This window comes from Alosa alosa, chromosome 6 (genome assembly GCF_017589495.1).
Source record: "Alosa alosa isolate M-15738 ecotype Scorff River chromosome 6, AALO_Geno_1.1, whole genome shotgun sequence".
NCBI classification, from domain to species: Eukaryota; Metazoa; Chordata; class Actinopteri; order Clupeiformes; family Clupeidae; genus Alosa; species Alosa alosa.
Genome location: NC_063194.1, coordinates 24,832,772 through 24,856,639, shown reverse-complemented (window position 1 = coordinate 24,856,639; position 23,868 = coordinate 24,832,772). Strand labels below are relative to the sequence as shown.

Sequence of the window (23,868 nt, the reverse complement as noted above, 5' to 3'; positions counted from 1 at the left end):
ATGAACAAATTTGGGAAAAATTTGCTCACGGCTGATTTACATTCTCTCTCCAGATGTTTGCATACATTCAAAACCGAGCTTGAGTTTTAGAACACAAGAAACATTTATCCTAGAAGGCCTGTTTTTCCCTGTTGGGTAAATTCAGCGGTTGATTTTTGCATTGTGCATAGACATTTTACATTTTTTCAGCAAATGAAACTGAATATAGTGTTCACACCTGGAGAGACTGTAGGTCTGACACATGAGGATCTCTGATATTCTGCGTAACGTTGGGTGTATCTCTTCCATCTAGCTGGATGATGGCACTTCGCCACGGTAATCTAATCTCTGCGAGTAGTATCTTGTACCATATATATCAACTGAACAAACCAGACACAGAAAAAATCCTTGAGGGTACTGGATCCACCCACTCACATATTTTACTCACATATTTTTGGACTACATTCAACACTTGTTGAATGTAGTCCAAGTTCTGCATGCTACATAATCACATACCAAAATTCCAGTGGCTACTATCTTTTGCATTGTCACGGCACCAGTTTCATGTAGCAGATGTGTAGTGGTTATTCTAAATACGTGGTTCCTGGGTAAATGAACTCAGAGTAAGTATAAGTATATATACTCTTTTGATCCTGTAAGGGAAATTTGGTCTCTGCATTTATCCCAATCCATGAATTAGTGAAACACACTGCACACAGTGAGCCCGATGCAGTGAGCTGCACGCAACAACAGCAGGCGGCTCACTTTCAGCCACTTCCTACTGGTCGGGGTTCGAACCGGCAACCCTCCGGTTACAAGTCCGAAGCGCTAACCAGTAGGCCACGGCTGCCCCTCAAAAGTAAGTAAGAGTAAGTGGTAAACCTCCTACAACAGAAGCCCTATGGCATTGTTTTGTTAAGAGAATGAAGTCATATACAGTAACTCTTCTATTAAGAGGTTTACCACTTACTCTTGAGTTAACTTACCTAGGTTTAAAAAGCAGTTTTATCACGCACATCCAAAATTCATCCAGGTGCAGGATCGAGGATACGGTTACAAGACAGAGTGAAGATCCGCACACTGTAGAGCTCCCATTTGAGTGTTTTTTTTATTTTGTAAATAAAAAATACTCAAATGGGAGCTCTACAGTGTGCACCTTACCCAGGTTTGTCACTAAACCACATACTTGGAAACCCCCCAGGATGAAAGATATACAGCACACACACAGAGAAGGATGGGGTATCTGCAGCTCTGCTTGCTGGACAGAATGGGGCAGTTTAGAATGTGTGCGCGCACAGCGGTCTCTCTCCCATTCTTCTTACAACATTCACTTTACAACTCCGTTATCAATAATTGTAAATAATGAGTTATACATGTGACAATAAATAGATATGAGTGACAAGAATATAAGTTATATAATATAATAAGAGGTTCATATAGGCAGGCCTTCTAGATTTACACTATGCCTTTATCATAGGCATAGGCTTAACACATAGGTCATACATAGAATGAGTTATAGAAATATAAAATGTAATGCATATAATAAAGAATATAATAAAATATATATAGTGGCATCTGATATACAATATGTAAATAAGTGACCGAACCAACATTATTTTAAAAAGAACTGTTAGACATTTCATACCAGGACACATAATGGGGTGGTTTAGAATGTACGCATGCACAGCGGTCTCTCCCATTCCTTACATCAGTGGTTCTCAAACTTTTTCTGTCATTCCCCACTTTTCAGTTTTCAAGCCCCACCTGACCCCATCACTCTAGCAAAATGGTGGTTCCATGTTACATTTCCTGTCTTGGTCCGCAGGATCTGATGATGTTTTAATTGATGTCAGTCTGTTTATGACTCCAGTGTTTGTGTTTGGCTATTTTGTTTAGAGTCTATGATCTTCCTTGTTAAAAAAGAAAGGCATTAGGCACAAAAAACGAATTTCCTCTTGTCCTTCGCGCCCGACCTGTCATGTCTTTATTCCCCTAGTTTGGCATCACTTAGAAATTTAAATTCCACTCTATTGTAGACAGAATAAAAAAGGTTCTCCAATGTTTTTTCAGTTAGCCTTTTAAAATGATATCAGGTTAGTAAACAGAATGTGCCTTTGGAACATTGGATGAATGGTTGCTAATAATGGGCAATGTAGATATTTCATTTCTTTCTACAACAGTCGAGGTCCCTTTTGTAATTATGTAAGCATATTATGTAATCTGAAAACGGCTGCCCTGATTAAAAAAAAACAATGCAACTGATCTCCGCTGGTATTCTGTCTGTAATGGAGTGGAATGGAAAGTGACCCCAAACTTTTGACCAGTAGTGTATTTTATTGGATACTATTAAATAAATAAGTAGCCTAATGCTGTTTCTATCGGGAGAAAAGAATAGTGGCTTACCCCTCACAGCATCCACTTTGCAACTGAGGATTGCTGTAAACACTGGTTGCTTAGCAACATTGTGCAGCACTAAAGCACACAATATTATAGCAGTTTCAGTATATCAATAGTAATGTGCATGGATTTGATGAAATTCACCTAAAAGATTAAAGAAAATATAGACAAAATATAAATATAAAACATACTCTCATGAATATATCACAGCAACATGTAATGTTCTCAAACTGTCTGATGTTCATTTGTGTGCTAAAGTTTCACTACAAAGCCAGTTATAGCCAATATTTAACACATGTTTCAGCAGAGTACACATTTCCTTTCAAAAGCCAGTTAGATCACATTGTAGCACCAGAGTCACAGGGGAAAAAAAATACACTTTATTTATATTATTCTTCAAGAGAAAACCTCATAGATCAGTGATTTTACATAGTGAGGCATTTCTAAATTCATGAAATAAAAAGACAGTAATTGTCACACTGCAGACGGGAAGATATTTGTCCAGTATCTTTTCAAAACATATGTTATACCCATGATTGATTATTGATATTATTATTATAATGTTGATGCATTAATGCAAAATGCATTGGATGTAAAAATCCATTAGGATAATATATACAAATTCTCAATGAATAGGCTAGTTCCTGCTTTTGAAGCATGTCTTAAGATACTACTTACTTAAAATGAAACAGAGCTGACAGTCATGATCTTAGACGAACTGACATTCAATCAGTACAATCTCATAGTCTACTGGATGGACAGGAAACTGCTGAAAATAAAATATAGCATAACATAGACACCTAGTGGTCAGAGTGGCAGCTGCAGCCACAAGAAGACCACTTATATATAACAACTGCATAAATGGTAATCACTTTAAAGATGTAGAAAGAGTGTAATGTTCATTTGATAAGGTGCTGGGTTTCAGAAAAGACTAGGCCTATTTCAGCATTTCATAAAAACTACGCCACACATTTTACCGCTGTGCAAATCACCAATCCTGCAAACATGGTGTTAAAGCATTAGCTGGTTGAGTCTAGGTCAAAGCCTAAGCTACTGACATACTCTGTAAAGTTAAACTCTTCCACTGGAAATGGCACATCTTTCCACTTCTTATGAGACTTGAGACCACTGTCCTCTGGTGTTTTGATAGAGAAGCTCTTAATTTGTATGCAGGGAAGAACAGCCACTTTCTTAAACTTGATCTCCATTCCCCAGTCCTGAGGCAGACAAAAGGAAATGGGGTTGGATTTACTGTTTATGGAAGAGTGCTGTCAATGCCAGCCTCCACCTACAAATATTCACATACACCTCTAACTAGACACACGTTGAGTGAGTGAGGGGGAATGGGGTAGAATGCATAATAGAATATACAATATAGCAGTGGTTCTCAAAGTGTGGGGGCGGGCCCCGCTAGTGGGGAATAGACATGACAGGTGGGGCGCACATTTGTGCCTAATGCCTTTCTTTTTTGACAAGGAAGATCATAGATTCAAAACAAAATAGGCACACACAAACATTGGAGTCATAAACAGAACGACGGATGAAATCATCAGATCCTGCGGACCAAGAAACGAAATGTGCATGGAACCAAAATGCAAAAATAATATTTTAACATTACCATTTTGCCGAGGTAATGGGGTCAGGTAAATGACAAGGAAATGACAAAAAAAAGTTTGAGAACCACTGCAATATATAATTTCTAAATATTTCTTACATAAATTTACCAGAAAATAGAAAAAAGAAATGATGGTATCAGAATAGCTTAGTAATTTAAAACTGATTTGCAAACACACACGCACACCCACAGACAGACAGACACACACACACACACACACACAGCCGTTGATGTACCTTTCTACATTTAGCACAGCAGATCTTCCGTCCAGGCTCCCAGTCTTCAAATTGCTTTCCAAAGTTTATTTGTCCTCCCACTTTGTAGTACATCCTGACACACACACACACACATTTAAAACACAAAATGACACAAATTGAACACACCCACATACCTTATGCACTGTAACTACACATTGTCAAATAAATTGTACAAAGACTGAAATGCTATTGAAGTGATTCCTAAACCTCTTCGGCATGACCCACTCTCCCGTGTACTCACTCAAAGGCTTTGTTGACAATGACATGATGTGAGTTCTCTATGACTCTGACGTCGTTTCCGTGGGCGACCGGAGTGAAGCACTCCCGACAGCAGAGCTGTACCTGGTCGGCTGCGAAGCGACGCTTGGCCTTATCCCTCGTCTGTTCCATCACACGAGATACCACAGCAACCTGCTGGAGCTCCTCTATCTAACACATGAAAGAGACAGACTAATGTACGGGGCTAAGGACTTATCTCTTATTTCTCCATCACTTTACTCTTTGTCACACACATTTACTCTCTGTCAACACACACGAGTTCTTATTTTACTACCAATATAGAGGGGTTAATGTTCCATAACGGACATCATGACCCAGGCCTGTTTCCTCCAGCACTACTTCAGGATAGTGGACTGACCTTGCGCCGATACTCCAGATTGTTCACTTTCTCCATGAATTGCACTTTTGCGACAGCCTTGCTGGTCAGCTCCTCAAGGTACTCGTTGATCATCTCCCTGCGGACCTCACGGCTTCCCTCAGCTGCCACCACCGAGTACACACTGTCCTGAGCTCTTGCTCGGCCCCGGGCCTGCTGCTGGGCAATCTCATTGGTCAGCAGCCCATAGCGGACCACCATGTTGCACTCTGGGATGTCGAGACCCTCCTCGGCGACACTGGTGGAGATGAGCATGTTGTAGACGTTGTCTCTGAACATGGAGATGGTGTCTTTCTGCTTGTTCTGCAGAAGCAATTACAGACAGCAGTCACTCCTATGTTATAGAGATAGCAAATACACAGGAAACAGACAAACAAACTATACCTCCATATCTCCACCATCATATACAATGATCAATATTAAAAGAATTGTTATCAAATTATTTTCAGTCATACACGGTACAACATGTTCAATTCTGCTAGTGCTAATGGTTAGAGGTGTGGAGTGGGAGTACTACTCGTGAGCAGGGTTAGTTGACCAATTCCTAGGAAAGGAATCCTGTGGCATCTCGAATCTCGTACCTGGGTCATGTGAGTATCGCCAGTGCCTGCGCCGACCAGCATGGCAGCCCTGATGTTGGCGTTCATCAGCTTGGCATTGGCACACACCCAGTCTAAGAGACAGCGGGTGCCCTGGCGCGTCTTTGAGAAGATGATGCACTTTGGGGGTTTTGATTCTCTTTGGGGGCTATGATCACTCTTATCCTCTTCGAGGGCTTTAAACTGATCTAGGAGGGTCTGCTCGAGGCGGACCAACTTGGGGTTCTCAAAACGCTTGTCAGCTGCCAGAAACTTCAACTCTGCATGGTTTTCTGAGGAGGATCAGAAACACAGTCATCATCAATCAACTCCTTGCTAATTTAACTGAAGACAATGTACTATTTTGTTTTAAGACTAATTACTGATTTCCAATGTGTAAACAATTTGTTTTTTTTATTCCGTTTTGAATAAAACTTCCAAGACCAAGTTATTGCTCTGACCTTCAAATAGTCCAGACAGGAACAAATCCGTTCCATCCAGAGCAAAACCTTCCTTGGAGTTGTAGAACTCCTCAAGGACTCTTAGAGCATCCACCATGCGAACGGTGTCATTGATGAGAAGGGCATCATTGTACTTTCGCAGGTGGATTGCACACTGAGACAACAGTCTGTTCTTTTTCATCACACCTGACAACAAACACAGATGTACACACACACACACACACATTCAGTCACTTTGCATTGTTTGTCAAACTCCAACTAAACTGTAGGTGTCACAATGCTCTTGGGTGCTCCTTGTTGGTGCCCCCCCGCCCAATCCCAATCCTCCCCCACCTTTCTTATGCAGCCCTTGCCACTTAATCTACTAAACCCCTTCTACTGCACTTTTACCCCCATAAATGCACAAATAGGCTGACACCAGACATAATTTCACTGCATTTCTTACTTCCAGTAACTATATGCATGTGACAATAAACTTCCTTGTATCCTTGTATGAGATGTGCCTCTCACCAATCTTCTCCAGCTGCACCACATCACCCTCGTACTCCTGTGTTCCAAACTGCCGGAATGTGATGAGCTCCTCCGCAGACATGAACTCATGGATCATTGACATCAAGCTCTTCAGATGCTCCTCAAAGGGGTCCTAGGGCAGCAGACAGACAGACAGACTTGGCTAAGTTGGGTGTTGTGCTTAGTTCCTGTGTGCAGGGAAAAGACACTACCCTGAGGTAGGTGTTATAGCTGTAGGAACTTCAGTTATAGGAACACTCATGCAAACAAACAAAAATGATAGGAATCACAGCAACAAAAAAACTCCAAAAAGTTCCTCCGGTGCGAATAGCCCTTATAGACGGTGTCAGGATTTGGGTTCACTTAGAGAGAGGTGAAGAGCAGAGAGGTGAAGAGGTGAAGGTCAGAGAAAAGAGAAGAGTGGGAGAGGCACACCTGAGATCTTTTGTCTGCAATATCGTATCTCTTCACTGGCCTGGGGACAACCTTTTTCAGCTGAGGCTTGTAGTTCTCTGTTGAGACGATCACTGAATCCAGATTTGCACATATCTGCAAGAGAGAAGGGAATACAAAGTTAAATGGCTCAAAGAGGCAAGTAGCTCCAGTTTAGAGGGGATAATGCACACGCACGCACACACACACACACACACACACACACACCTGTAGTACATGTTTTACAGCGTTGTCGAGGATCTTTCCACCTCCTGTCCCTGGTGATGCTGTGAGGCCCAGGATCTGGGGTAGTCGTCTCTCGCCCTCGATCTTGCGCTTGAGGTAGTGGCCCATGATCTTATTATACACATTATCCTTTTGCGTGTGGTGGCACTCATCAATGATGAGCAGTGTGAAATCTGCGCACAGAAGAACAAGATCTTAGAAAACAAACATCTACCAACATGCTGCCTCCTCTTTATCCAGCCTGAATGACTGATCTACAGTTATCTGGCACTCCTCCAATCACATATCGGTGTAGTGGCTTTATAGGAAATCAGAATTATACACCAAAGGGTTTAAAAGCATTGTTCCCATTTTAATTTAGCAATAATTTGTGGCCTGAAATACAATCTGTTTTTTTATTCTGTCTTAGAACATGTAAAAAGAAAAACCTGTATGCCACATTAGTCAAGACAATATCAAATACCTAAGTTCCCATGTGTGTCTATGTGTGACAGGAATACTCCTTTATGCATCATATGGGCCAGATTCAGTATACCATGTGATTAACATTCGATATGTTTGACATACACCATATAAATACATCACACTGGTAACGTTCATCCTCCAACCTGTGAGCTTTACGTGTTTCTCCTCCTCAGTGTGGCTCAGGCCGTTCTGGAGGATCTGCGCTGTGCAGATGACCATGTCCGAGTCCCTGACCACGCACCCAAAAAAGTTCTTCTCCTCTGAGTCACCACTGATGGCCACAACTTTGTACTTGTTCAGGGGTGTGCGAAACTCATTATTATAGTGCTGATCAACTAGGTGCACCTGTGCAGGAACAGAGACATATTCCCTGGTGTGTCCAGTCTTTTTGATTCAGAAATATGTTGTGCAAGGATTTTATTCCAGTAATCAATCTTGAAAGTGTTTCTGTAAAAATGAGTGCTGTATGGGAGAACGGATGAGGAAAGAGAAGTAGGACACTTAGCCTGAAATTCATACCTTATTAACGAGGACAGCCACTTTGGCATTGGGTGTGGTGTCCAGGTGTCTCTTAGCAACGAAAACAGCAGCGCGAGTTTTTCCTCCTCCTGTTGGCAGCCAGATGATGATGTTCTCCCCCCTCACAGCCCGCTCAACCACTTCAAGCTGATAGTCTCGAAGCCCTAAATCCTCCATCTGTCACGGGCCACAGGGAATGCTCTTAATGCATGTGTGTTGGGTAAGGGGGAGTTAAGAATTATTTGACATTTGGAATCAAATCTCTTGGTCAACAAAATGTTTCATAATTAACAATTTTATTTTAATTATAAGAATTGCTGAGGGAGTCTAAAAAAATCCCTCACAGATCATCAGGTGAAAATGCCTGCAAAGTATTTAGAACACAAGCATACATAAATTGTAGCTCAAGTCAGCTTGAAAAATAACAATGCAATGAAGTTGCATGAGAGATGAGGAGGCCATGTTATAGGATAACTAGTAAATACTCAATTCAAAATGGCTAACAGTAACTTCTGAATTCAAATCCAGGGCATCACAATTTGTCAGAACAACACACACACATTTGACAGACAAATGTCTCTGCAGCTGAGCAAGAGGTTTGTGACGCATCAGAGGAAAGGGGGTTGTGAGGAGCTCAGAAGGAACGCCCATGGCAGGATACGCCACTTAGGTCCATCAGAGGTGGCTGTGGTGCCATGACATTTTGCCAGGGGAGTTTCCACTCAGTGCAAGATATACACTGATGTATAGGCATCTAATAAATGGTAGTAGACTACTGGAAGCAGCGAAGCCATTTACCATGATTATAAAGACACGACAATCAGTAATCACCTAATGTAGCTGATTCATAAATGTGATGTCTGATCTGAGGATACATGTCAAATCCTGTTTCTGTCATAATTCTGTTTTCTATTCACCATAAACAATTATAAACAACAAGTGATATTATATAGAACACAACACATACAGTACAAGTGATGACAACATGAATCACAGGACACATAATGTTTTCATAAACAAAGTTTACAGTTTGTTTCTGTAATTCCCCATACCATACAATTGATTCTTACCAAGCTGCTGTGAAAGTCAGATATATTCCTCTGAACCCTATTAGAACCAGGTGATTTAAAAACCTGTATGCTGACTCCAATGGCAGCAAGGGTCGCAGAACTGACCAATACAAACTGACCAACTTCTAGTCATAAACTCTGTCCAGCACACTGAAAGAACCACAGCTAGACTGCCAAACTAGTAAACAAAAGACTGCCTTAATGAGCTCTCACATGCACCCGGATCCTAGTTCACTGTCAGTCTGTGAATGATATTCTTACCCTTTCTGATTCACAGATGAGACAGAGGGGACTCGGATCGCCAGTTGGACTCTCAGGCTTGAGGACCAAGCTGGTTTCCTTGTGTGTTTTATAGGGACCGTCTGCTCGAGGTTGTCAGAGAAAACGAAACTGGTAATGACACACAAGGGGCCCCTGCAGGGGAGAGTGGGACGGCCGGCGAGCTGAGTCACACCAGGAAGCGACAGAGTTCTGCTACAGACCATCAGATGTTATCCACTCATGAGCCAGCTGGCTAAACACCCACCAATGATTACATGACACAGAGAGAGAGAGAGAGAGAGAGAGAGAGAGAGAGATGTACTCTTTTACCTGAACATTTCGAGTGCTGAAAAGAAAGAGAGAGAGAGAGAGAGAGAGAGGGATTGAAAACAAGCCTGTTGTTGCGGACCAGAGGGAGCCCTAAGAGGGCCCCACTCTGGCCTGCCGTCGTATAAGGAAAGGGAAACTTAGAATCACTCCTTTCATCAAAGTAAAATGAAACTGTAACTGCTAGACTGTGACATCGAGAACACAGACATCAACTTAACACAGACAATAATTGAACTGAGTTTATAGCCTACTGTTTAACAGCCATTTAATCATTACTTTCACTAATACAGGAGCTGAGTTAGCGTACGCTTTGTGTTTCTGTGAAAGACCCACAGGCATTGATCTGCACCTAAAAGTGAATCTCTGTTCCTTAAAATGACAGGCCTATTTAGACATTTTGTAAAGAAAACTCCAATTGATTCAATGTAACTCTACATCTATTTCTCCTTTAAAAGTGCAGTCAGCGACTGCACAGGAAGTCAACAGTTGTTTAGGTTTATATTTAAATGTATTAGCAGCCGCTTTTGTAAAAAAAAGCCCCCTATTTTTTAACCAAGGACCAACCGAAACACAGCAGAAAGTAGCTCACCCCTCCCTTTCAGTATTCCCAGAGAAACTCCATGCATGGTTTTGTTTTTGTTTGGGTGACAGGCTGCCCCCACTTTGTTTCCAGTTTTCGGAGCCTGGGCTGCCTACAGAGACCAGCAGGGTTTTTACAGTGTACTCACAGAATGAGCAGCTATACTGCCCTCAGAAGGCAAAAGACCTTAACTCACCAGAGTGTGAAATTGAGAAAAATTACTTTAAAGTTATCTTAATGTCCTGGCAATTGAGCTATAGGTATAATATTGTAATTGTCACACTTTGTAGTGTATACCTGTCTTAATCTATGTACAAAAAAAATTACACTCAAATTTGACCTTTGACCTTATTTTGGAAGTTACTGTGTTCTGCCTTAGCATTGGTTGAAAAATGACAGTCAGTCATTCTAAGGCAAAAGACCTTAACTTCTATTTCATGGCACAATGTCATGATAATGATAAGTTTCACTTAAAATTCAGACAATATTGACCCTATTTGACTGACCAAGAGTAAATGCCTTTACTTTGTCAACATAACACTAGGTCAGTTTTTTTCTCTCTGTATTTCATATACTATGTACCACACAGGCGGTCAATTGATTGACAGGCAGCTTAAAGCAGACCCATGGGGGCATAATGGAGTTAGCAGTTAGCACTGCCCCATACCCTCATGGGTCTGCTTTAAGCTGCCTGTCCACAACTTGGCCTATGTTGTCTCAAATTGTCTCATTCTTATTCCTATGGGCTGCATGTGGTGAGCTTGAACAACAGGACTAATGGGTCAATTTATACCAGACTTACACTTAAATGAAACCTGACTTGTGATGCAGAATTAAAGCATGTGTGTGTGTGTGTGTGTGTGTGTGTGTGTGTGAGAGAGGGGAATGAGGCCTGACCCCCTATTCTTCATCCTCACAGTCATTCCGCACAGGTAATGACCTCCAGAATGAGCCTCTGGTAGCTGGCATCAAGGGTTTTTCAAAATCTCCTCTTTCTTGCCCTTCTCAACACTGAGATTTTGAGCTCTCAAGGTGGAAGGTATGCAGGTTTTGAATTTCTTTTGTAGAAAGTCTACCTCCATGAAGTCTTCTGCGGTATGTGACGTTTTGACCCACATGGACGTTGAACCACGCTGCAGTTTAATGACTTTGAGGGTCGCCAGTCGGGGCGTTTTCTTTGTCTTTGCCATGGAATGGCCATCCACCCAGTCCCTGATGGCCTCATTCTTAAATTCCATAACCTCCATCCGCTTGTTGTTGGTATTCTGGACAACGGCCATGAAATCTTCGAAATCATAAACCACCCCTCCTGGTCTACATTTCATCTGTTGTTCCACGCCATGATGCACGCTGTCAGCACTCATAAAAGTGTGACCAGGCTCAAAGAATTTCAACGTGATGTCTTCTGTTGAAACCAGTGTGGAGTTGACTAGTGACACAAGAGAGGAGAAGAGGCACCAGTTCTTATTTTGGGCACTGCAGTTATCAACCCAGTAAATGATATGCTTGCAGTCCCTCTCCTTCTCTAGCGCCATCACAGACGTGATCTCCTTAGCACCTCGCCCTGCTATTCCCTCATGCCAGACAACAGAGATGTTCTTTTTCTTATTACTGTACCTTTTCCTCCCACCGATGCGAATGTCTCGTGATAGAGACTGATGCGCCAGACAGGTCAGTGAGGGAAGGCCCTGGTTCCATCAGTGAGAGAGGGATGGAGTCCTCAAAAACTGCTTGGATGGCATCTGGAGTACTGGTAATCAACATGTTGTCCTCTCCAAAGAACAGATCAGTGCTTACATCAAGACAGTCGAAAATGGTCCACTCCTGTTTTACAGGGGACTTGCATGCACTATCAGTTTTGCCAGGAACTTGCTGCTGATTGTGTCCAGTAGTAGTAGTAAGCACAATAGAAACTGAAATGAATAAAATAACATTGATTAGAAACATGTTGCTGATTGATAGTACATACAAGAGAATTATTAAAGATATGTTTCAATTGTCTACTGCAGTGGTGGCCAAACTTTTTTGGTCACGAGTCACAGAAAAATATACACCGCTAAGGGCCAATACAGAATTAAGAGCGGCACTTTTCAAACAGTTAAAGCTGGTAGAACAGTATTTAAATCAGAATACCCCTGTTCAAAGACTTATGATAATAATGAAATCACACAGTTCTGTCCAATTGTTGATGATTGTTGTATGAGTTAGTTGTTAGGCCTACTGTTCTTTTTTTTTTTTTATTCATGAAGAGCCACTTAAGAGCACAAATAGGAAACTGTTTCCTTTTGTAAACACTGTCAATCTATCAATAGAGTACATAGTCTAAAATATGTAATTACAACTGGTACATGATGCCAGCTATATATATATTTTACGTATGGTGATAATTATACCATATTATTATTTCAAACATCACAAACATGGTGGGTTTTAAATTAATTCCACCCAAATCGTATTCTCCGACTTTTCTTGTATATTTAGTAGCAGTAGGCTAATAATAATTTGGCTGTCAATAAAACAAGCATTACAATTATTTATTTTATTTTATTTTCAACATTTGCAAAACAACACGGGAAATATGTTCGACCAATCATTTTACTTCTCATCATGACATTTCTAGGCTACACGCTTGCTCGTTAATGCTAGGGTATTCTTCGGAGACTAGTTATAATATTTAGGCTATATCATAGGCCTAGTTCTGACATTCAAGCAACTGCAATGACCAGCAAGCTAAATGTGGTGCAAAAAAGAAAACAGTTATATTTTATTTGATACCACGCTATCACTTGTAAGAGGTGTAAACATTCCGGGCGGTCTTCACAACGTGACACCGTGACATCAAGAAGTCACATGTTGGGATTCGTCTAATCGTTGATCATTTAATTTCCTGGCTTGTTAAATCAAGACGTAACTTGGATCAGGAAACTTCCTTGACCGACCAGTCATCGCGCTAGCGCGAGTTAGTAGCAGTTATTGGCAGCAATGCTTGAGCAACATGGGACTGTAACTGGCTGCAAGTTTCATTGTTTGGCATGGATTTTAACCGGGGTTCAACAAAAAGGTAGGCTGCTAATTACTACATTTTTGCTGCTGGTGTCACGGGGTATAATGCTTGCCTGCCTGTCTGTCTGTGTGTGATATGTTGCTGCGGCTCCAATCAACCCTCACCCCAGTGAGTGGATGTCATTGGCAGGCGAGAGCTAGCCTGAGAAGCACATTTTTATTGAATTGTAAATGTATTCTTGTAGGCTGTGACATAATCGATATCCTACAAGCCATGATGTGATGTTCTGATTGTTACCGGATAGGGCTACGTGGACTGTAAAGTGTTTGTGTCTAGTTAGTTGGTGAAGTAGGTTAGTTAAAGTTTGCTGACAACAATGCTTAAGCAACATGGGAGTGTAGCGTAGCTGGCTGCAAGTTTCGTTTAATGGATTTGTTTCCTTGTCGGTGGATTGGCATGGATTGTAACCGGGGTTCGACAAAAAGGTAGGCTGCTAATTAGCCTACTACATTTTTGCTGCTGGTGTCAAGGGTAATGTATGCCTGCCTGTATGTTGTGGCTCCAATCAACCCTCACCCAGTGAGTGGATGTCATTGGCAGGCGAGAGCTATCATGAGAAGCACATTTTTATGTCATTGTACATATATCCTTGTATTGTAGGCTGTGACATAATCGATATCCTACAAGCATGATGTGATGTTCTGATTGTTACCGGATAGGGCTACATGGACTGCAAAGTATTTATTATACAAGTGTTTGTGTCTAACTTGGTGAAGTAGGTTAGCCTGCTGCTACTTAAGTTTGCATCGGTAGCTAAAGCTAGCTATGTCTAACTGTTAGTGGATTTTAGATTATGCTCCAACTATATCTTTATGCAGTCGTGTGTCATTCTTACCTTGATCTTGGCGTTTCCGCTTCAAAGCCATCTCCAGCATCATTTTGCCTCTAGAGTATGCCATCTTCACACTTAGATTGTCAATAACCACAACAAAAGCAAGCACTGCAAATACACTTTATTGACGTTACATTAATGTGTGTGTCTGAGGTGATTTAATTTGACTGTACATAGGCTTAATGAGTTGTAACTCCAGCGCGGCAATCAGTAACTTGGTCGGTCAGAAGAAGGCAGAATGCCATATACCTTAACTTATTGGAGTGTTCAGGGGCTGCGTGAAAGGAAGGCAGAAAGCCGTATCCGAATTTACGGGCTTCTACCTCAGATTCCTATCGGCTTTTTTAAGTTACGGCAAAAACGTGATCAAATTTCTCCCATAAAACAATCGAATTCACACTTGATTCTTGTCTACATGATAAAACTCATGTTTATTACCCTGAAAATAACAATAACTCATTTTTGCCAAAAATTGAAGTTATGGCCTTTTGCCTTAGCACGGCAGTATAGCGGTCATGAGGAGATGATTGCTGAATGTAACACAAATGTTATGGGCTTGAAATCACATACATGCGCAAATATGTGATTTAGAATGTTCGCGAACGGAGAGTTCCGTATTATGATGCGACAATTACACTCAGAGATTTTAAATAGCCACACTGGGCTGCAACTTCACAAGTGTGCTGTTTGGATGTAGTGCTTGGGGTTACATTAGGTCCAAGACTTTGATGTCCCTTCCCCACTAGAAGGCAATATTCACTTTCATTTACTTTTAAATTTACTTTCATTTACGTTGATCTTGATTACCAAGACACAGTTCTTTAAATACATTACATGATGCATTTCCCAAAACGCTAAACATGACTGCACATCTTCACAAACCAAACTCTCCATCACAAAACCACATAATCTTCAAATCACCAAAATCAAACCTTGCCTTAGACATCACATAAAGGCTATCAAATGCACACAAACTACAAAGTAGATATGGTCAGTAATATAAGGATATTCACTGTAGTGTAAAATACACTGAAATTCACTGAAAAGGTAAATACATCATACTTCTTTAGAGATACACGCAACTAAAGAACTTTGAGGATACATTGTTCCAAACAAGGGATCTGTCACCTGTCCCATATATTTATCCTGAGGTTATGATCGATGATGATTGGTGTAAAAGCTTGATCTGTGATGACTTGAGTTAATGACTGAATGCAAGTACTTTCTAAATTATGAAATGATTCTAAATGAAGAAACAGACCTTCTGCTGCAGTTAACATTTGTAATTGGGGAATAATGCAATCAGTAACATAAATCCAGATCTACCAGATTGTATCAATGTCAATGTCGATGTGGAAATTCCGAGCTATGATCGTCTCTGTTTTATGTTGACAGTTGCAGCTCTCGACAAAGACACAGGTGTAAATAGCCCCCATACCCTTGATAAGGTCTCTGACCCCAATGCGTTTGAAAAGGACATGAGAATCGTGTTTGAATGTGTGTTGTATGTCGTCAGATCCTTCCAGTTCCCCATGAATCCCTCCGTCTCCAAACCCCACAGAGGCCCCGGCCTGCACTTTCTCCACAATCCTCTCCACCCTCATGCGATCCACCCCGTAGTACACTCGGATGGGCATCCCTGTGGCATTGGCCACATAGGTGTTGGACCTCGAGGTGGCACTCCCCATTATTGATTACATAGATATCTGTGGAGAAAATGAGAACAAGGCAGTGAGCATAAGATTTGTTATGAAAATCTAACGTACTTTTTTGAGGATCTTGTGGAACTGTACAGCAGGGTGTCTTATTTTGATCCCATGCAGCAACATCTATAGCCTACCCCAATTCCAATAGAACAAGGCAAGCTAATGAATATGAACCTCAGAGTGCTATATTTAATCAAAAAATGGCTTGGCTGTCCTTTGTCAGAGTAGTATAACACGCAGCGCTTTTTAGCCTCTGAGACAACAGTCTCATTCTCAAGCTATGTAAGCTATGGATTGGTACCTTAGTCTTGTGATGTAGGAAATCCAGGCTGTCTGATTCCACCTTTTTGAGATTGTTATTGGAAAACGGCAGACACCTTTAAAAAGAGTGTCAACTCCTAGATTGCATAATGTAACTGAAGACTAATAATAAGTAAATAATACAAAAACTGTTGATGGCATACAATAGGCCTACATCAGAAAAAAGAACATGCATGTTCCTCTGATTCGGTTGTTTTTCAGCTGCTGTTGTGAAGACCATGTACATGACAGACATGAGGATGTGATTACTGCCTGCATGTCTTCAAACTAATGTGAAATTGTCCTCCACAATGGAATGCAGAAAGGAATGTTGCAAAGAAGGAAATCCAAACACACCTGCAGCTGGTTGCAACAGTTAAACGTAAATTCCATCTATGCTTAGCTCCAACGTAAAACGTTGGGGTTTACAAGCTACTAAAATTTAACGAGTTGCACCAAAGTTCCAAAGTAACACTAAGTTATGACTTAGCTCCCCTTATTGCTGGCTGCATTGACTGGTCACAGAACAGACTCTGGAACTTTGGAAGGACTGGAAGGAGTCAAGGACTCTGGAAGTCCTAGAGCCAGAGGGGTTGGTCAGTACCTCTGAGGGGACTTAGAATGTATGCAAGTTATTGTGTATTTCAGTAATGATGGGTCATTTACATACTTATACATAATTTCAGAAAAGTTGCAATACAAAAAAAATATTTACTCAATACTTCTTGTAAATAATCAGCTTTGGAAGTTTTGTGTGGATATCTATTTGTTAAATATTTTAGCCTATTGATCTGTAACATATCCCTCCATTTACATAAAGAGGCTGATACACAAAAAGCTACCCCAAATGCAATGCTATTACATATTTTGGCATACCTTGCCAAAAATCACTACGAGATTCATTCCACTTGAATGGTACCAATTGACCAAAATGAGGGGGTCTGGCTCAAGGACTATTGTGGGATTAGCCAATATTAGCACACAACCTCACAAATGACCAGTTAAGAGTTAGAACGCCCTCCCAACATCGCATAGCACAATGGTCAGATGAGAAACATACTATGCATTATGCAATACCACAAAATGGGCTTTGGACAGTAATCATCAGTTTGACCAATTGATTCCGATTTCAGTTGAGATGAGGACGGCAGTTAATTCTTTTTTTTATTTGTCCATCATGCTTTTATTTATTATCTTTTGTTCTGTTTTCTTATGGTGTAAAGCACATTGAATTGTCTTTGTGTTTGGACAAACAAAAAGAGAACAAATTAAACTCTTTTCAGTGCAGTCATCGTTCGGCGACTTTGCATCTTTTGAATAATGTGCACTCATTAAGTCTTCTCCTGAGATTTTACCACTGACTAAAAGCATTCGGGCTAAAATTTTTCTTGAGGAGTTAGGTGAACTGTTGTCTTATAATGACTGCTGGCAGATACACAAAGGACATCCAGGAAATGGAGAAGTCAAAATGGCAAGCCCCAGCAGCTCTATATTGGCCAAACATAGAGAGATGAACACTGGCATTGTGAGACGTGTCGGGCACACTGGGCAAAGCCCAGCAAAGAAGGGCAGAGGAGAGTGATGGGGTATCTCTGTGGAGTAAATTGGGAATAGATCTCTATCCTGCTTGGGAAAAACCTATGTCTTTGATATAGTGTATTTGATTATTACTCATGTATGATCATGAAATTACTTTGGTAAGAGAAACCACAGCATCTCAGTTCATAGCCCAAATCAGGTTAAATTCTGACAAACCTTCTGCTCTTACTGACTTATACCTTCAGAGTGGAGCAGATCAACTGTGCTGGGTCCAGCAATCTGGGTTAATGCATACATGTCTTCTCAAGTCCAAGCCACACACTGCCAAATGGGTTATCCAAGAATGGCTGAAAATAATCAATTTGATATCAATCTGTTGAAAATTACCTGAAAAGTGTCCTGTTCGGTCTACCAAAGTTGCTACAATAATGTTGCTTTAAGGCCGATCCATAAAAAGTTTCTGCAACAAGTCTACTTTGCTAGTCTACACACTAGGGTCATGATTAACACAACACCAGTTGTGAGTATACCCAACTCTCATGTCCAAGGGCACGAGTTTGAATCTAGTGAGGGATTGCTTATCCACACAATACAGCTTACAATATTATTGACAGACAACAAAATGGGTGCTTCTACATTCCATTTGTTTTGTGAAAATTGCAGGTGGATTCCTAAAGAGCTCGAGAACAAGGGGATCTGTACAGTGGCTATTGTGCATGTTGTATGTAATGTCTGTCTGTATGCTACAGAGACCTTGAATTTACCCTTGGGGATCATCCATCTATCTATCTAGACAAAGGCAAGGTAGGCTAGTGGTGAATGAATGTGCACACAAGCAGAGGACAGGCGGACACCTGCCTTACTGAGTATACTCATTAGGTTATGCAAAGGTTACCCAAAGAAGTCCGATGAAGGCCGCACTGTGGCCAACGCCACAGGAGGTACCATCCGAGAATACGTCACCAGGGATACGATGGAGCTGGGGGACATTGGGTCTGAAGACCGCAAGGAGGATAAAACTCAAAATTCCCATAGCAGAGGTTAATTTGTAAATCATATCCCCATAGCAGAGGTTAATTTGTAGATCATATCCAATCCCCTGAGACCTTATTCAGTGAGGTACACTTGAGAAATCCCCTACTGAAGTCCACTCTGAAAGGATCTTGCCATATAGCTCAAGATAAGTGCATGCGTACAGATCAGTAGATAGAAGGACTGACATTGATAACATTGATAAATGTATACACAGAATTACAAAACCACTGATCTCTACATATAGGAAAAGACTGCTCATTTTGTCTAATAAAAGAAAATTCACATATTTAATATAAAACATTTTATTTGAATGAACAGAGGTACAGTACATCAAGCTGTAGCAATTCACAGGCATCTTTCAAATGAATTTTTCTTTTCCTAATTTGTTTTTCATCAATGAGAAGGTTAAACCATGTTTTGAGAGTAGAAATGCAGCATACTTTAAGGAGACCATGAGGAGAACTGACAAAATAACGTTAAGGTCTGAAAACCCCACCGAACAGCTCCTCAAAGCGTGCCATGATTCAAGTACACGTTCAGAAGTGAAACAAAACGAAATCGATACATAGTAGTTGGGCAGAATCACGAATCTTAATATTGACAAGTATTCATTGACAAGTATTCATTGACTATAAAATAGCAGTGGGAAGAAGGCTTTTAAACAAGGCACAGACTGAAGAGTGAGTGGAACACCTTCCTTTGAGAGGCGGTGGGCATTATTAGAGTCATGCGTTTGGTTTAACCATCGTCTGTGCTCTGCCAACTACAGTATCTGATTGTGACGGATAACTATAACCACACCAATAATGAAATGGAATGAACTACGTTTGAATGAACAAGTGCTTGACTTGTAATAATGAAATGGTCCGTATATAGTAAGAAAAGCCAACGTGATGAGACATGGTGAAACTATTGAAAAATAACAAACTCCATTTTACGTTATCTACCACCACTCCAGTGCAACCTGACTCTCGTAGCAAGAGAAGAGCACAACACCTAAATGCCAGCATCCTGACTGATAGCTGTAGCATATGCTAGCAGCACAACTGAGCATCCTGACTGATAGCTGTAACATATGCTAGCAGCACTACTCAGCATCCTGACTGATAGCTGTAGCATATGCTAGCAGCACTACTGAGCAAACAGAATGCTTGTGAACTGGAAAGAAAACCAAAAGTGCCAGAGGGAAAACAAGACTAACTAAATGTCCTTTCACTTTCATGATAATCTTTTCACACGGTTACAACAACTAGGTCTGAAATGCAATTCAAAGGGGAGGTCAAAAGAAGCAAATTATATTTCTTGGGAGCTACATATGAAAAAATGTGTGCACTCTTGGTCTTGCTTTCTGAGTAACAATTCTGTTACTAAGTGGAACACCGGTCTATTCTTGCAGGACAACACACATCCTTTCATGGGATAACATTTCGTTAGGATGTTACGACAGAAGGCCTGGAATTCCTCATACAGAGGGGGGAAAAACATCCAATTCTGTGTAACAGACCATTTACCTTTTCTTTTTCTCTGTCCTATTAAAGTGATACTCCTTTCCAAAGTCCAGTGTTCAAGTGACAACCTCTAAATACTCAACAGCCTTAAGGAGTCTTAATGAGTTAAACTCCTCAGTATAAACCCCTTTCAGTTTGTGTAGGACACAGATGATGCTTCTGACAATGACAGCTTCATAAAAGACAAGATGACCTGATAATCTAACAACCAGTGTGTGGTGTGTATTGTTGTTATTTGTGAAAACTGTAGAAGACAGTAAACATGTTTGTACTCGTATGTATGTGTGTGTGTGTGTGACAGACAGACAAGAATGGTAAAGTAGTAACAAAATGATGTACAGGGAGATGGTGACTGTCCTTTTCCTTAAGTCCAGCACTGGTAGCCTGGCATCAGGAGTCCAAAACAGTAAAAAACAAACAAGACCAAAAACGATTCACTATACAAAGTGACATAAGAGGAAACAGATGGAACACACACAGGCAATACCCTGGTCATTTAGATTCATATGGGATTCACAGTCTTTTACACTGACTATTTATTCTACACTTGTGTCTGTGTGCACACATCTTAACATGTATGCACACGTATGGATATATGCCCAAAGATACATCTGTTTAAATAGACAAATGTAAACACCATTAGATCAACTTCCTAGAGCCTGTGTGTCTCACTGTGTGTGTGTGTGTGACGGAGAGTCACTGAGAGAGAGAGAGAGTGTGTGCATTCCATCATTGAGTTGACAAAGATGTGTGTGTGTGTGTGTCAGCACTGCTGTGTCTGCCGAAGTGTGGCTGAAGTGGTGTTGTGGTCATAAACAGTACTCCTCTGCTGCAGCTCAGTGGTCCCTCTTTAGCGACTGATGACCGCTGATCCCACCCTCGCCTGCCTAATCTAATGCCCAGCCCAGCCCAGCCCAGCCCAGCCCCAACCCAGGGCTCCTTCTCCTCACTTGTCGATGAGGCCACCCTCCTTGAGCTTGAAGTAGAAGAACTTCTCCAGGGTGTTGGCACATTTGCAGTACTCGCTGTCGGGAGGGTTGTACTCGCGGCAGTTGGTGATGACGCGCTGCAGGTCGGCAATGAAGAGCTTCTTGGTCACGTAGTAGCGGTTCTTCAGCCGCTCCGTCATGGTCTTCAGGTCTGCATGGGTTGGGGCAGGAAACATGAAGGGGAGAGGGAGTGGGGTGGGAAGGAGAGGGAGTGGGGTAAGTAAGTATAAGTATATATACTCTTTTGATCCCGTGAGGGAAATTTGGTCTCTGCATTTATCCCAATCCGTGAATTAGTGAAACACACACAGCACACAGTGAACACACAGTGAGGTGAAGCACACACTAATCCCGGCGCAGTGAGCTGCCTGCATCAACAGCGGTGCTCGGGGAGCAGTGAAGGGCACAGCACACAGTGCTTGCTCAAGGGCACTTCAGCCGTGCCTACTGGTCGGGGTTCGAACCGGCAACCCTCCGGTTACAGATCCGAAGTGGTAACCAGTAGGCCACGGCTGCCCCCAACCAGGTTACACACACCACACACACACACACTAGGCTTCAGTCAGCAGCTTTGCTGCCTGTCTAACAACTACAGCTAGAGAGCCAAATGTGACCACATACCACACAGCACTTCTTTACCACATGGCCAATGCTGGCTGCTAAGATGATGTTCCATGTTTCAACACTCCATCAATGATAAAGCACTTTACATCTTTCCTGGTTAGGCATTTATAAGGGGTTTGGCTTGTGTGTATTTCAAACCAAATCAGTGATCTAAATAATTTTGTCCAATCAATCTAGACCATTAAATGTTATTAAACTACTTGAACTCTTTCAGTTTGTCATGTACTCATAAAAGGAATTATAAGTAATGAAATGATTGGTAACACTTTACTTGACAGTATTGACATAAGAGTGACATGACACTGTCATGAACATATGACACTGTCATGACACATGAACCCTAGCTCTAACCCTAATCCTAACCATAATTTGTTATGACAAAAACCGAACATCACTTGTTAACAGAAGCGTTATGTCGTTTATGACTTGTTTATGACACATTCATGACGGTGTCATGTCACTCTTAAGGCCCATTCACACCAAGAACGATAACTATAAATAAATATCGTTGTCGTTAATACAAATGACTACGTTCACACATACTTATAACGACATGAAGTACGATATCGTTGGGGATCACTTTCAGAGCGATGAAATGGTGTGTGTGTGTATATGGGGGTTAGGTGGGGTATGTGGGTGTTTGTGTGGGGAGTAATGGGGTGTGGGGGGGCAGTGTATATGAGTGTTGGGGGGGATTAATGGGATGTGTGGGGGAGGGGGTGTACCTGTGTGTGGGGGTTGGGGTTGGGGTTGGGGACTGATGAAATGGTGTGTGTAGGTTAGGTGGGGTTTGTGTGGGGAGTAATAGTGTGTGGGGTGGGGTGGGGTGTGAATGTGGTGCACCGCTGTGTTTGTTGAGCAGGGTTATGTAGCCTATTAGCACTAGATGTTTGTGTGTGGGGGCACCGCTGTGTTTGGAGTTTTCACAACTTCATTAGACAAACAAAAAAATGCTAGCACATGCTCACCAATGGGAAACCGGATGATCTCATAATAATCAGGAGCCTCGGACTTCTTTACTGGTTCCATGAAGGGCCAAGCATCAGGATGGGTCTGTCACACATACACATGCTTTATATATAAGTGATATGCTAAATTAAAAGTTATTTTAAACAAAATGTAAACACATTACGCATGATGAAGGCACACACCATTTGACTGGATTTGTGAATAACTGATGTGACATTAATCTAATTAGTGTTTCCTAGTTGTGACTTTTTATTGAAATGAACCGTTCGAATGACATCCATTTAATTAGCACTATATACACTGACGTGATTTTGACCATGTATGTCCTTATCACTGTTAGTTTAGAGCCCTACATTATTGAGGAGATGTTCATACCTTGATCTGGGCCAGGAGATTCTTCAGCATGTTGTAAAGCAGGTCTGGGTCTTTCAGCTCCTTTCTGCAGGATCACGGATAACACACGTAAAAGAGCTGCAACATCACATCTCAACAAACACACTGATGAATGTGCTGCTCATGCGTGTCCGAATAATTATTATGTTTCCAAGATTTCCAACAAACCATAAATGAATGGTGGCATGAGTGGGTTAACTAGCTAGCTGTCATTCAGATCTAGGTCATATTTAAAGTGTAATTCACAAAGGTTTTCATTCAAGGAGTCTCACCCTTTTTCTTTTGCAGGCTTCCAACCCGTCTCTCCTGGGGAAAAGGGGAGACAAGGAGCAGCATGGTTAAGGAACACTTACGCTGGGACATTACAAATGCCTCTGGCTGAGTGATGACTCACTGACAATTTTTTATTTTTATACAGTGGTCCCAAGTATCGCAAAGTTCACTTGTTTAATAATAGGTTTTTAATTCCATAGTTAGCGCCTATGTCCACTCCAGTAACATGGCTTCTAAAGTTCACAAGATGGCACAAGACCTCTTCCTCTTGAGTCCCAGCA

At 41.4% G+C, this 23,868-nt stretch overlaps 2 protein-coding genes across 3 annotated transcripts in view; both read right to left on the bottom strand.

Moving 5' to 3' along the window:
• Nucleotides 1-2,733: 2,733 nt before the first annotated feature.
• On the bottom strand, nucleotides 2,734-9,553 carry dhx58 (DEXH (Asp-Glu-X-His) box polypeptide 58). Of its 2 annotated transcripts, none has more exons than XM_048245472.1 (12): nucleotides 9,446-9,553; nucleotides 8,115-8,291; nucleotides 7,739-7,940; nucleotides 7,113-7,303; nucleotides 6,888-7,001; nucleotides 6,453-6,585; nucleotides 5,943-6,128; nucleotides 5,485-5,774; nucleotides 4,886-5,206; nucleotides 4,490-4,677; nucleotides 4,228-4,321; nucleotides 2,734-3,593 (listed from the first exon to the last, which is right to left on the bottom strand). In XM_048245472.1, exons 2-12 carry the CDS (start codon nucleotides 8,289-8,291, stop codon nucleotides 3,396-3,398), a joined length of 2,094 nt encoding a protein of 697 aa, XP_048101429.1. In that variant the 5' UTR covers nucleotides 9,446-9,553; the 3' UTR covers nucleotides 2,734-3,395. The 2 variants fall into 2 exon arrangements, with proteins under 2 accessions (XP_048101429.1, XP_048101430.1); XM_048245473.1 differs by lacking the exon at nucleotides 9,446-9,553 and adding an exon at nucleotides 9,185-9,371.
• Nucleotides 9,554-19,117: 9,564 nt separating this feature from the next.
• Nucleotides 19,118-23,868, bottom strand: part of kat2a (K(lysine) acetyltransferase 2A) — a 17,175-nt gene continuing 12,424 nt past the window's right edge. Inside the window, exons 15-18 of the mRNA XM_048245856.1 lie at nucleotides 23,587-23,620; nucleotides 23,297-23,360; nucleotides 22,921-23,005; nucleotides 19,118-21,479 (exon numbers count right to left, since the gene is read on the bottom strand). Coding sequence (XP_048101813.1) covers nucleotides 21,286-21,479; nucleotides 22,921-23,005; nucleotides 23,297-23,360; nucleotides 23,587-23,620 — 377 coding nt within the window. The 3' untranslated portion in view covers nucleotides 19,118-21,285. The remainder of the gene's footprint in view (nucleotides 21,480-22,920; nucleotides 23,006-23,296; nucleotides 23,361-23,586; nucleotides 23,621-23,868) is intronic.

Coding starts and splice junctions, on each gene's coding strand:
- dhx58 (XM_048245472.1), bottom strand. CDS start 8,291: ATGGAGGATTTAGGGCTTCGAGACTATCAGCTTGAAGTGGTTGAGCGG. Junction 4,322..4,489: donor ATTGTCAACAAAGCCTTTGA/GTGAGTACACGG, acceptor TGTGTGTGTCAG/GATGTACTACAAAGTGGGAG. Junction 3,594..4,227: donor GCTGTGCTAAATGTAGAAAG/GTACATCAACGG, acceptor TGTCTGCCTCAG/GACTGGGGAATGGAGATCAA.